At 46.6% G+C, this 13,475-nt stretch overlaps 1 protein-coding gene across 7 annotated transcripts in view; it reads left to right on the plus strand.

The window, feature by feature from the left end:
• The window catches only part of Agap1 (ArfGAP with GTPase domain, ankyrin repeat and PH domain 1), a 436,703-nt gene that overhangs the window by 193,345 nt on the left and 229,883 nt on the right, over positions 1-13,475 (plus strand). For all 7 annotated transcript variants that reach the window (XM_051190767.1, XM_051190761.1, XM_051190762.1 and 4 more), the window contains exons 7-8: positions 8,351-8,478; positions 10,128-10,283. In XM_051190767.1, coding sequence (XP_051046724.1) covers positions 8,351-8,478; positions 10,128-10,283 — 284 coding nt within the window. The remainder of the gene's footprint in view (positions 1-8,350; positions 8,479-10,127; positions 10,284-13,475) is intronic.

Consider the following 13,475-nt stretch of genomic DNA (forward strand, 5'->3'; position numbering starts at 1 on the left):
TGGCTCAGCCCTGCCCACTGAGGTCCCACGCCCACCTTGCCTGCAGACAACCAGCCAGGGGCAGTCCCCAGCTGGTGAGCGGTGAGGGTCGTTTTTCAGAACAGTGAGTGTTTACATTGTCCCTGGTAGGCTGGGGGTGACTTCTTGCAGAACCGACCCCACTGGTCCAGAGCTTAGGGTGGCCACTGAACCAGACATGCCCATTTTCAGCTACCTACTTTGAGGTTAAATTTTAAGGGGTCTTGTGTGGAGCCGTGATGGGGGATGGGTGTGTTCCCTGCAGTGTGATTTCCTGTCCCTTTGCCACAGTGGATTGTTTTACACGGCAGTCTGTTGCATACGTGCAAAGGGGCTGACAGACTGTATTTGTTCATTTGAGTTTCTCTTGTGGGTATTCAGTATTCTCTCGCTTTTAAATCCAGTGTCCCCGGATACAGAAATCCCCCCTCATTCTAAAATTCTGGAATTAATGTCAGCAGCCTTGACTTTGCTCCGTCCTGAAGGTAACTGTTTATTACAGTCGGCATTTAAATCCCCGATTAATAGGAGCAATTAAACAATAGCTTCATTTCCAGCAAATTAACAACCCTAATAGGTAATTGCGACATAAATGAAGATAAATTTGTTTTAATACAACGAGATAAAAAGAATACAGATAAGAACTGAATCTCAGGTTAAGAATTCTGACTTCATTACTTCAGGAAAAACTCAATGGCCTCACCGGAAGACATTGTAGTGTGGCTTTTTTTTTTTTTTTTTTTTTTTTAAAGCATGGTGTGTCTTTTATTAGAGGGCTTTTTATTTTAAAGTGCGTAATAGAAATATTATAGGGGCTGGGGACTAGCTCAGCAGTAGGGCACTCACCTAGCATGTTCAAGAATTTGGGTATTATCTCGGTACTGAAAATCCAGAAAATAAAATCTGCTTGACTGGAGAGACAGTAAACAACGCTCCAGTCCCTGGAGCCCAGCACCCACCCACCCCACCCACAAGTACTCACGCTCCCCTTCTCAGGTGTCCAGGTGGAAATGGCCTGGGTCTTGCAAGCCACATTAGTTTTCTTTCCAAAGTGCAAGGCTTGTCGTTGTACTCTGGAACATCTGGGAAGGTTCCTTGATGCCTTCGGGCTGGCAACCACACTCTGCATATCGAAGCCTGAAAAATGGGTTTCTAGTTGCCCTTCAGAGAATCTCTTCCCTTACTCTTTTCTAACATTTCCGTGCTACCAGTCCTGTTAGTCATCCCGTCCTTCATCTCCCCGGGTTCAGGGTGACTGTTGCACTCCAGACACATGCAAGCATTAACTGCAACGCAGCAGGTGTTTGGGACTGTGCTGTCCCCAGTTTGGGAATTTTCCTCAAGGAGGACACTGGAAATTCTTAGTTTCTGGGACATACCATGGCTCTGCTTTCCCACCCTCTCACTCTGTTCCCTTTCTCGTTTCTGCTCCAGTATCATTGCTGGTTTGGATTTAAAGTAGTGTCTCATGTAGCCCAGGCTGGTCTTCAGTGTCTCCTGTAGCCCAGGCTGGTCTTCAGTGTCTCCTGTAGCCTAGACTGGTCTTCAGCTCACCATGAAGCCAGGGGTGATCTTGAACTCCTGACCCCTTTCCTCCCCTTCCCAAGTGCCAGGATTACAGGTGTGTACCGTCCCACCCAGCTTATGGCTCTCTGGGGGTGGAGCCTCGGGCTTCCTGCACTGCACTAACCAAGCTGAGCCCCAGCCTTGCTCCAGTTTTCTTGTTTTTTCTGGCATCCATAGCTTCGTCCTTACACAGCTGGCAGACAGAACATGCCACCTCTAGCATGTACTGACTTTGCCATTTTTGTGATGAGAAATATTTCACTTAGTTCTGTTTTTTTCCACTTCTAAGTCACACTTTGGGAGCTGTGTAGGTAACATGGTAATTAATTTCTCCTTAATTAATAAGCTACTTTAGTGATCATTCTCCTGTAATGTAAAGTGGAGACATTAGTGGAAGATTCACCGTCTGCAGTGAGTTTTGTTATTTATGTGTTTCCCAGGTGAGCTCCTCATGGTTCTCCATCAGGGGCTTGTGGTAAAAGGTGTAATAGGCATTGTTTTCGGGTTAAAAGTACAAGAGAGGATGACAAATCATACAGTGGTTGCTACCCACCAAAAGCAAGCTTTTAAAATACCCTTGGGGTAAAGTGGATTGGCACACGTGTAACCCAGCACTTGGGAGGTGTAGACGGGGAGGCCGCTGATTAGATGTCAGCCTGGGCTATGCAACAAGACCGTCTCCAGCATTCCCTGTGCAGTGTAATCATGTCCGGCTGGTCGCTGTCCTTTGTAAGTGCGTCTGTTATAAATATTGGAAGTACTTTTATTACTTTATATAAATATTAATATACTTATCTAAAATAGTATCCCAGGAATGGACCCTCCAGCACTAGGTTAGCAGTGTGCTACAGTTTTTCCCAGTAGCAGAGTCCTTTTTCCACCCCGTCCTCATCTGGCTCTTGGGCAGTCAGGTCTGTGTACCTTAGATGACAGGGCTGGGTGCCATCCTGAGCTCATACCCATTCCCTTCCTCCACCTCAGATGTCGCCTGCTCCTTATAGAGCAATGGGTCTCAACCTTCCTAATGCTGTGACCCTTTAATAAAGTTCCTCATGTTGTGGTGACCCCCAACCATGAAATTATTTTGGTTGCTGTTCATAGCTGTAATATTTTTACTGTTATGAATCCTACTGTGAGTAGTTTTGGAGATAGAAGTTTGCCAAAGGGATCTCTGCACACAGGTTGAGAACCACTTTTCTCTCGAAACTTGTGGGAATTTATCTGATCTCCCAAGTGTTCTAGCAGAGATGGCAACACTTAGATAGCTATGCTAATGTGGTGCAGAACCCACCCTTAATCCACATAAGGTTTGTGTGACCAAATCCTTTGCAAATCTAAGCAGAACAATATCACAATCAGATTTGCCTTGGAGAAGATAACCCTGCAGCATGCCTGGGACTCACGCTGCAGATAAGGGACCATTATAGTTATAGGCTGTCTGGAATCAGCTGTGAGAAGTTGAGGGCTTGGTCAGGGCATTGGCAACGAAGATGAATCAGTATTTGAGATCAGTATTTGTGTTTGGACCGGTAGTCTGCTGTCTTCCCTGCCCGTGCCTGGGGCCTGGGGCTGCTGCACAGGGAGCTAAGGTTGCAGAGGGAAGGATGGCAGCATGGACTGGGCAGTGTGAACCCTGAAGTGCCCAGCACAATGCAATCATGCAGTTTTTGAGTGCAGGGGGCCCTCAGGGCAGCTCCCTGTAGAGAGCTGTCAGCATTGAGGTGGTTAAAGAATGCACATGCAAATGCCTCTCTAGGCGTGAATCTGGAGCTTGGACAGGGCTGAAGACCAGAGCCTTGGAAGCTCCTTATGAGAAGGCAACAAAGAAGCCTGAGGAGTTCCAGGCAGAGGGTGAGGCCAAGGACCTGGTATGTTCTAGAGGTCTAGAAAAGAAAAGAATGGATAGGATGGTCAGCTGCAGTAGAAATTGCCCAGGGGTCATGTAGGAACAGGCGATCTGACCTCCAGGCAGCTGCCAGGGACCCTGAGTACCAGGGACACAAGGGCACAGAGGCAGACCAGCTCAAAGGTGTGGGGGTCAGAAACTGGCTTCGGCCAAGGACACAGACTTGCCTGAAGGCTGCTGGAGAGAGGGGCCCATGCCTCTGTATGGTTGACATCCTCCTGATGGCAAGCGTCCTTCCTTACGTCACTGTATTAGTCATCGAAGAGTTTATTTGGGTTTACAGTACAGAGGAGTAAGTGTCCATCATGCAAAGGAGGTAGACGACACGATGGCCAGAGTAGCAAGCTGGGAGCTCACACGAAAGCACAACGCAGAAAGAGAACCAGAAGCAGCACAAGGCTCTTAAACTCTCAAAGCCTGCCTTGAGAAACACACTTCAGCAAGGTCACACCCTCTGAGCTTCCCCAAGCAGTGCCACCAGCTGGGGGCCAAAGCATCCAAATGCCTGAGACTATGAGGGACATTTTTCTCATTTAAGTCACCGCAGTCTGTTATGGTGGTACCCTTAGAAATGGAGGAAGTGGTATAGAGCAAGGGTTTCCCCAGCAGGCTGGGCTGAGGTCCTGCCTGAGCCCTCCAGGCACTGTCTGAGCGGCTGTCCTCATCTCTCTGGTCCGTGTGGGGTTTGTTTTGTTGCTTTGTTTACTTGTTATAGTTTGGGATATAGTTTGTTTGTTTGAGATTGACTTTATCTTCAGGTGGTCCAGGCTGGCCTCCTGCCTCAGTCTTTCAGGTTCTGCTAGACCAGTGAGCCCTGACACCTAGTTCTCAGCGTCCTCTTTATCTGAGGGGGGGGGGTCTTTATCCCAGGATGGAGTGGGATTATAGATCTCCCACCATGCTCAGCATTTCAGGCAGCAGGTACAGGGCAAAATATTTAGGTGTGTGTGGTCACATGGCTGTGAGCAGAGGGCTCACTCTCCTGGTAGGACCAAGGTGAATAATGCTTTAGTGTGACTGGTCTGTAATGTCACAGAAGATATGGACTGTTTGATCAGGGTTGAGCAGAGCTTTCTTGTTCAGTAGAAAATGTATAGTGGTATGGGGAAAGTAAGTTCTTGCGTGTCAGCTTTTGTTATTAAGGTCTGTAAATTTTCCTGATTGAAGAATGGAGTTATGTGCATGGATATATGTTTCAGTTTAAGGTTGTCATACATGAGCCCAGATTAGGACAGAGCTTTCCATCCTGGAGACGTTTGTCACACTCGCAGGCATTAAGCCACCTCGTCCATAAGGTGGCGCCATTCTGACATCACTCCTCTGCCTGAGCTTGTCTGCTTGCTGTGTGAGCCTTGTGCAATTAAATCCATGGGTAGGACAGAAAGGCTGGCTAAAGGGAGGGGTTTTGTTTTGTGTTTGCCTGCTACTCAAGTCCAAACAGAAAGCTGAATTGTAGAGGAAGCGACTCCAAGCAGTACCATGGAGAAGAGAGGAATTTGTGGCCGCTGTGGTAAAAGGGCAGTAATCGTATCTTCCTAAGTGACACTTCTAGATGGAACACAGCCCATTAGAATCCCACAAAATGTGAGAGAATATTAAATCTCAATAATAAAACATAAAGACAATTCTTTGGGGCTTAGGTGTTTGTATGTTTGATACATCACACATTAAGCAAGTCCTTTATATATGTGCATTGATATAAGATATGTAACAGTGTATTTGTTGAATGACCAAGGTACTAGCTAACACAAGGGATGAGATTGCCCGAACAGTGGAGTCTGGGGTTTCATCTTTGAACCTATCAGTACACAACTTATTCAAGTATCACCTGTAATTACAGTTAAAGGGGCGGGGCCTGCCAACTGTACATGCTGGCCGATGCCTTAGAGTGGTAATAGACAAGGGCCACACACTGGCTTGTGGGGTCAGGGACCCTGTGGACGTGTAGATTTCCACACAGTCCTGTGGTGGAGGACGTGATCCTGTAGTGAATAGCATGGTCTCTTCCTGACTAGAGTTGTCACTATACTTTTTACTCATCTAGTATACTTTTAGGAAAGTCTTTAACCAAGGCACCCAGGGATGCTGTTTCCTCCCTGGTACACAAAGCAGGTAGCAGCAGCCATTAGCAAACATGTGGCTGTTAGCAAGAGTTCTACAACACAGGATGTAGCAGCAGCAGCCATTAGCAAACATGTGGCTGTTAGCAAGAGTTCTACAGCATAGGGCAGATCTTCACCTTCCCCCTTTTCTCGATTGCTTCATCCTTACCCAGAATCCTCTTGTCCTTCATTAAGTAAATTTGCCCCTGTTCTTAGGTTTTATCCTATCTTACCAAAGTACTCCTGGCGCCTTAGAACAAAACATTTTAAGATCATTTCCTTTCCTTTATTGGTGTATGGGAGTTAGAAGGTCTTAAGAATAATGAGCAAGTAGGTCAAACATGAAAAAATGGAGTAAAAATAAATGCAGTCGGTTGTAAGATGTTGTGGGGTCTGTGTTCTGGTCATTACATTGGAAGAGCAGTTGCTGTGGGGGCCCAGGGGGTTAGACTTGATGTGCACCCACACTCTGTGCCCCCCATTGTGGCTTTGCTCTTTATCCCTGAGTATTTGCCCAGTCCATCTAAGAGGAATGGCAGGAATCTGCATTTGAAGTTTCACACAACGAGAGTTTCCATAACATACTTGACTCAGTTTCCTAAACCTTCCCTTTGAGTGGAAGACCTTCATAGCAGGTGTCCAAAAAGCACTCAAGAGTATGTGTTTGAGCATGTTTCATGCCTCTTATGTAAGTCCTGTGGTTAAGTCTTTGCAGGTAGAAGGGAACTCAGACTGGGAGTAAAACAAAAAGTAGATCAGCGGAACCTGTTTTTGCACAGGATTAGTCACACGGTATATTACATTTCTAAGGCAGAAATCCTGCCCCCCTCCCTCAAAAAATGTAGGGTTAAAATTGTTTTGACTGACAGTTCCAGAGGGGATATGGCCCATCATAGCAGGGAAGGCATAGGGACAGGAGCATGAAGGTAGACTGGCAGTCAGGAAGCTGGCCGATCCATTGCATTAGCATACAGGAAGCAGGAAGAGGGAGGACAGGAAGTGGGACCAGGCTGCAAAATCTTCAAGGCTACCACAGTGACAGATTTCTTCTAACAGGACTCCACCTCCTAACATTACCAGAAGCTCCCCAGACAGCACCACCAGCTGGGAACAAAGTTCCAACCAATGAGACTGAGGGTAACCCTCACATAGAAACCACAGCACCCAGGCAGTTAGGACTTTGCATTAATTTGGGTCTTGAAATGGCAGAACCTCCTTGTAGTTCTTAGATACTGACCTTAGATTTTATTTTTGAGTTCACATAATGATTTTTTAAGGATAGTCTAATATACCCTTTCAACAGTCCCAGATCAATACACCAATGGCTTTGAAATGACGGAGTATCACGATATTCCTCTGTAATTTAAACATGATTAGCTGATGAAGGTTATGATCAATACATGGAGGGAAGATAAATTAGTTGATGTCATCCTTTCAGGGTGATGAGGAGCCTTTTGGAGGTGGGCTGTGACTGATGGAGCGGCTGCTTCGTCTCTGGGAACCACTTTTTAGCACTCAGTCATATTTAAACCTGTCACTCATTTGCACAAGAGCCCTGAGCTGTGGACACATCAGGTCCTGCTTAAAGTTGTGTTCATTTGGGAGTGAAATTATCTGTGGGTACCTTGTGGCCTCTGTCCCCTGTAACTGTTGCTCCTAGAGAGGCAGAATGCTTCAAAGGCAGCTGTGTGTGTGTGTGTGTGTGTGTGTGTGTGTGTGTGTGTGTGTGTGTGTGTACGCGCAGTGGCGGGGGTGGGCAGGCTCCAACCTAACTCCAGTTCCTCCCCGAAGACTTTCCTCCTTCCGGTACAAACTGCAGCCACTCTCCTGCAGCGACACCTATTGGTGTAAGAATGGTTTTCTCATCGTTGACTTCCTGTACAGTTAAATTCCACATGCTTTATCTCTCAGCCAGTTTACTGAGAGAAGTTATGGCTGGTTGAATTTAGATTTTATTGTTAAGATAAACTGGCCATATGTTAGAATTTTTTTTTTTAAAAAAAAGGTCCTTGTTAATAATTACTTTTGCTTGAGTATAGGTTTATGCAGCCTATAGAATTATATGTCATTCTTTAGGCAATGCAAAAAAAAAAGTAAATAAATACATGTTTTCAAAGAGATTTTGCTCAACTTTCCTTATTTGGGATTACTTTTAGGTGACTGGAAAATGCATTTTTATTAAGATGGCCTACCTGAGGCGGCCATGTGTTCTTGTTGTGCATTTGAGTCCCCTGAGGTGGTCCAAGCAGGCTGGCTGAAGTCCTCAGGAGTCAGGACTGGTCTGTTTTGCCTCCTGTCTCACAGGTGTGGCTTCCATCCCTGTGTCACTAAAGGTCCTGAATGGCTCCTGGCATCGAAGTCATATCTGTACATTTCAGAGAGATTAAACAAAAGAGATTTGAAAGGGGGGGGGCAAAGAGCAGGTCCTGAGAGCAACATGAGCTTTCTGCTCTGGTCACATTGGCCGGGGCTTGCCTGTGCCCCAGTCCCATTGGCTAGGGCTTGCTTGGACTCTATTCCCATTGGCCGGGGCTTGCTTGTGCCCCAATCCCATTGGCCAGGGCTTGCTTATGGGCCATGTAGTCAGCTTGGGTATGGGATTCAGAAGCTCTGAGAAATGTCCTGTATATCCTGGTGGTCAGGTATCCAAATGAAACTTGCTATGGATATAGAAATGGCAGGAGCCAGGGATCACCAGAGGTCCCTATTGTCCAGCCGCTAGCCTCACATTGATGTCTCTTGTCTCTGTGTCCACTAGTTGCCCAGAAGATTGTTGCCACGAGGAAGAAGCAGCAGCTGTCCATAGGCCCCTGCAAGTCCTTACCCAACTCACCAAGCCACTCCTCTGTGTGTTCTGCCCAGGTGTCAGCCGTGCACATCAGCCAGGTATGGGAGGTGGTGTGGGAGGCAAGGCAGCGAGCGAGTGCCGAGGAGGACTCTGGGCAGGGAGTGTTCACAGCCAGTGCCAAAGCTCGCATCTGTTTTTCTTTTTCCAACTTCACAAATAACAGCATGTGTATAATTGACTTTCCATTTCCTTCAGAAGCTGCTGTGGCCAGGTAGGCTTTGTGGGAGTCAGTCTTTAATGTTCTTTTTGCACACTGCCTGCTTTATGAGGCATGCTGGCATTGGATGGTGCCAGGCCTGTGTAACAAGTCTTTCTCTGTCCCACCAGCCAGCTTCCAAGTAATGACACCAAGACTTCTTACTAATTACGAAAGTTTGGCCTATTGCTTAGACTTGTTCCTAACTAGCTCTAACTTAATTAGCCCATTTATATTAATCTACATTCTGCTATGTGGCATTACTTCTCCTCCATCTTTTACCTCCTATTTCCTGTCTGTGTCTCCTGGTGTCTTCGCTTTTCTTCTCCCCCAGAGTCCTTTCTGTTCCTGCAAGTCCTGCCTAACCTCTTCCTGCTTATCTATTGCACATTCAGCTCTTTATTAAACCAATCACAGTAATATATCGTCACACAATATACAACAGGCTACAACAGGTGTATGCCGCTGTCCTCACTGTGGATTGAAATCACTGGCTTTGCTCTTGGTCGGTTTGTAAGGTGAACAGTTGTGAATTAGTCTTACTGGCTAAGGAATGCACTTACACTTAGATCTGGAAGTTGGTTGTAACTGCCATCTCCTTTAGGCCCTGTAGAAGGCCTTCCCTGACAGCATCTTGCTAAATTATTAACTTGGAAGCGAGGTACTGATTGCAGGGATCCACCCAGGGCCTCATTAAGGAGCTATGTCTTGCTGTCCTTGTTCTGTGATCAGTCCCCCTTGGGTGAGTGTCCCATTGCTGCTTTTTCCTAATGGCATAGCGAGCAGACTTTCTCGCAAGGGCTCCGTTTTCCTGGAGAAGCCATATACCATCCGCGCCTAGGATGGTCTAGCCATATACCTGAACACCTTCGCCATTGGGTTCTTCAGGTTTTGACTGATGTAAAAACATTTTAGGATAGTACTCTGATTTGTGATATCTCATTTAAGAGTGGTTGCTTGGTGCTCTGAGAGACCATTCCTTCTTCATCCCAGGAGGAATGGAGAAGCACCCAAAGGGCCATTTTTAACCTCGGTTTTGTTTTTCAGAGGAAGAATAATTATTTTTTCCCCAATTTTTTTTTTTTTTTTCAAAGTTTGCTGCTGTGGTAACTCACACCTAGCGTCTCAGAAATCTAGAGGCTGAGACAGGTGGATTGCTTTAATTCAAGTCCAGCATGGGCTACATAGTGAGCTTTAGGTCATCTCAGGCTATGGAATGAGATTCTGTCCCTGGAAGCAGAAAGAAGTTTTCAGGCTCCGCTGTGCATCCCTCTGAGGTCCTTTTCCTCAGACAGAGCAGCGCTTGCTTCCAGCAGCGCTTGGTACCAGTAAAACTGGCCAGGTATGGGGAGTTGACACCTTGCCTCCCAGATACCTCTGCCTTGTCACTTGTATTTTTTTCTTGCTGTGAGCCTGCTTGGGTGGTTTTTATGCTGTTTAGTTTCACAGAACATTGATAATTTTGTTTGTTTGCTGTTTCCATTTTTACAGACAAGTAATGGAGGTGGAAGCTTAAGTGACTACTCTTCCTCAGTCCCTTCGACCCCAAGCACCAGCCAGAAGGAGCTTCGGATCGATGTCCCTCCCACTGCCAACACGCCGACGCCTGTTCGGAAGCAGTCCAAGCGCAGATCCAACCTGTTCACGGTGAGCGGCATTGCTCGGGACCAAACTCTCAGTCTCACCTGGTACCTTATTCGCAGCAGCATGTCTGTCCCAGGGTCCAGTGATGCTTGCAGAATCCAGGCTACATTTAATGAGAACCACAATGACGGGAGTCTGAGGGAATCGTGAGAAGAAGAGACGTTGGATCCTGAGCACATGGGAATTGCCTGGTGGGAACCGAGTGTGAATCCTGAGGAGTTTGTGCACACCCTTTACCCGCCCAGGACTTCTGTGGTCTCACGAGAGGCTTGTGTTAGATACAGAGAGATGGTGGATGGTGATGGTCTAGGAGGATTCCCATTTGCACCTGACCAGTCACAGAGAGGCTTTAGCCTCAGCCCTGTTTACCTGTTGAGGTCTGAGAACTGACCCCAGGGATGGGCGTGGGGCTAGGACTTGCCTTTTCTTTAATATTGTAACCCCCACCCCTCTCTCTGGGACTTCTAGGCACTCCCTGTCATAGGCTTCTCTTGATCTTTCCTCGGAGCTCTCCAGGGAGTGTCCTGGATTGTCAACCTGAGCTTTGTTTTAGAAACCCAAGTCCAGGGTGGGGCCAGGCATGTGCACTTTTGCAAGCTGTTTGGGCTGATGGGTACAGATATTCTCTGAACTGCAGAAGAGGTGGACACATACTGTTCCCTGCCTCTTATGCCCAGCAGACATCACCTATCAATCATGGATGGCTTTGCAATTGAGTCTATCTCTCTGTGTCCAGCTCTGTGCAGTGTCTGTACTCTGTAAATCATTGGTCTCTGGTTTTGGTTGGGCCAGACTGAGTCAGTCATGGAGAAGTTTTGTAGTCCTATCTTGATCTAGAGGAGATCTCCCAGGAGCAGCTAGAAGTTCATTGTCTGACCTGATGCCTTCAATTGAAGATGGTCACTTGATGCCATGGGTACTCGGCCAGATCTGTGGGTGCTTCACTCTTTTCCACCATTTCTGCTTCCTTCTCCATGGTCAGATCATTCATGCTCAGGTCTGCCGATGGCAGACACTGCTGGCCGCTGTTTGACCTTAGACAAATCACTGAACCTCTCTGATCTGGGAGCTCTAGCTATTCTGCAGTAGGGCTGTCAGTTGGAGCACTTCCCAGAGGGGCAGAGGAGTCTCAGTGGTGTGAATTGTGGGTTCTGTTTTCCACTGCTGTTGTAGTCAGGAACATGAACATCAGTGATGCTCAGCAGAATAGTTGGTGGACTGACTGTTTGGTAGGTGTGGAGGGGTTGTTTTGGCTTTTCCATGGTACAGGGCAAGTGTCCGTCTGATAGTACAGGCCAATGTGTGATAGGCTACAGTAGTGCACAGGTGTAAGATGGTGCATTGTAAAGTGTCTTAGACACACAGCATGAACAGTCACATGAACAATAGATTTCTAGCTGAATACCCAGAACAGGACTGTTGGAGAAAAGGGTACTCATCCACTTGTGACTCAATGGGTCCAAAGCATCAATAGCCGAAGTCAGCTCCAGAGGCGTTGGGATTCAGGAATGTACTAGTCCAGTAATGGTGGATGAGAAGTTTCTGTATCCCCCACTCTGCACTGTTAGGAGTGGCTGTGGAGGCCCAGCCAGAGGCTCCTGCCTAGCATCATTCAATGCACATTAACTTTGGTTTCTGCCATCTGACAGAAATATGAAAACCAGGAGATACTGCTTTCAATAGTACTGTGTATAAGGAGATCCTGTCCCCTCTGTCCAAAAAGATCCTGGGGCCTGGATGACTGACAGCTCATATGACCTGCTAAGGACCTGAAGAAAAAGGGGGGGAAATGGACTTGGCTAATAGCTGCTCTTCAGAGCCCTGGCTGTGCTCAGTGTCTAGGAGGTATGCTCATGTCCAGAGCTGGCCACACTGAAAGAGAAACCAAGGTCAGGAAGCCACAGAGCTGCAGGTTTTATACACGCTGATGAGAACACAGTGACTGGCGATCTCAATGAATTGCACGTAATAGACATCTCAGAATGCCTCTGGCTGCATGTGTACAATGTATCTTCCTTTGTAATGTCAGAAGACAGTTTGGGAGTCAAACATTTAAAGTTTAATCCAGCTGCCCAGCTAATGTTCATGGAACAGAAATTTGGGGTCCTGCATTGTGGCTCTTAACTAGCTGAAATCCCCCGAAAGGGCCAGCATGTGGGTTGTTCCCAGGTTTGGCTCTGCCATTGGGCAGAGTGGCAGTGGAGGTGGCGGTGAGCATTTAGAGTTGAAGGACTTGGAAACATCGACTCCACTAGATGTCAGTGTCATGCAAGGAACGAAAAGAAAGTGAACTAATTCTGAAAACTGAGCAATTAAGAATCCAGCTTTCAAAGCCTGCTTATGTCCAGTTTTGCAGAGTCTTCATTTCTGTCGCTGTGACTTTTGACTAACATTGTCAAAGTGTGTATGTGTTTAGACCTCTCAACAGCTGTGCCAGATGCAAACCATCTTAGTTACTGTTCCGCAGCAGAGGAGACGTGCATCTCGCTGGTGGGCACTGCCCACCTATCTATTAGCACATTCTAAAGAGGCTGGAGGTGATCTGTGTGAACATATTTCTCATCCCTCCCTCACATGTCTTAAAGGGGCTGTGTGCCACGCGGGGATAGCATTTTCAGCCCTCAGATGTTTTATTTGCAAGCATACAGCTTTTAAACAAATACATCCCATGTATTTTACATGAGATTATATAAACTGAATCACTCCAGTTGTAGTGTATTGTGCATTACTTTGCAGAGGCAATTATGTATGCCTTGCCAATGGGAATTTAAATTGTATCATGTTTTATATAAGGCCATTGCCTTGAGAAATGAAACATCAAAAGAGGGCCCATTTGGTGCCTGCTTTAGAAATACAGAATCTTTTTTAGAACAGTTCATTTAGTAGCCCAATTGACATGTAGTTGAAATATTTTATTGAATAATACTTTTAAATATATAAGAGTTATAAAAAAAAGTACAAGTGTTCTCTGTGATAATCATGAGATTGAGCAGGTTGCAGCTACTGCTTCGTGAAGTACACACATCCTTGGTGAAAGCCCACACCTCCCCATCCATTCCCCTGCCTCTGTTCCAGGGCTTGCCACTTACCTGACTGGGTATCTGTGTGTGGCCTGCATTGGTGGGTGTGAACCTGGCAAGGCTCCTTAAGTTCCATATGGCGTTGCTTTATGTCTTTTCAAGCTCTTAAGAATTG

This window comes from Phodopus roborovskii, unplaced genomic scaffold (genome assembly GCF_943737965.1).
Source record: "Phodopus roborovskii unplaced genomic scaffold, PHOROB, whole genome shotgun sequence".
Lineage (NCBI taxonomy): Eukaryota > Metazoa > Chordata > Mammalia > Rodentia > Cricetidae > Phodopus > Phodopus roborovskii.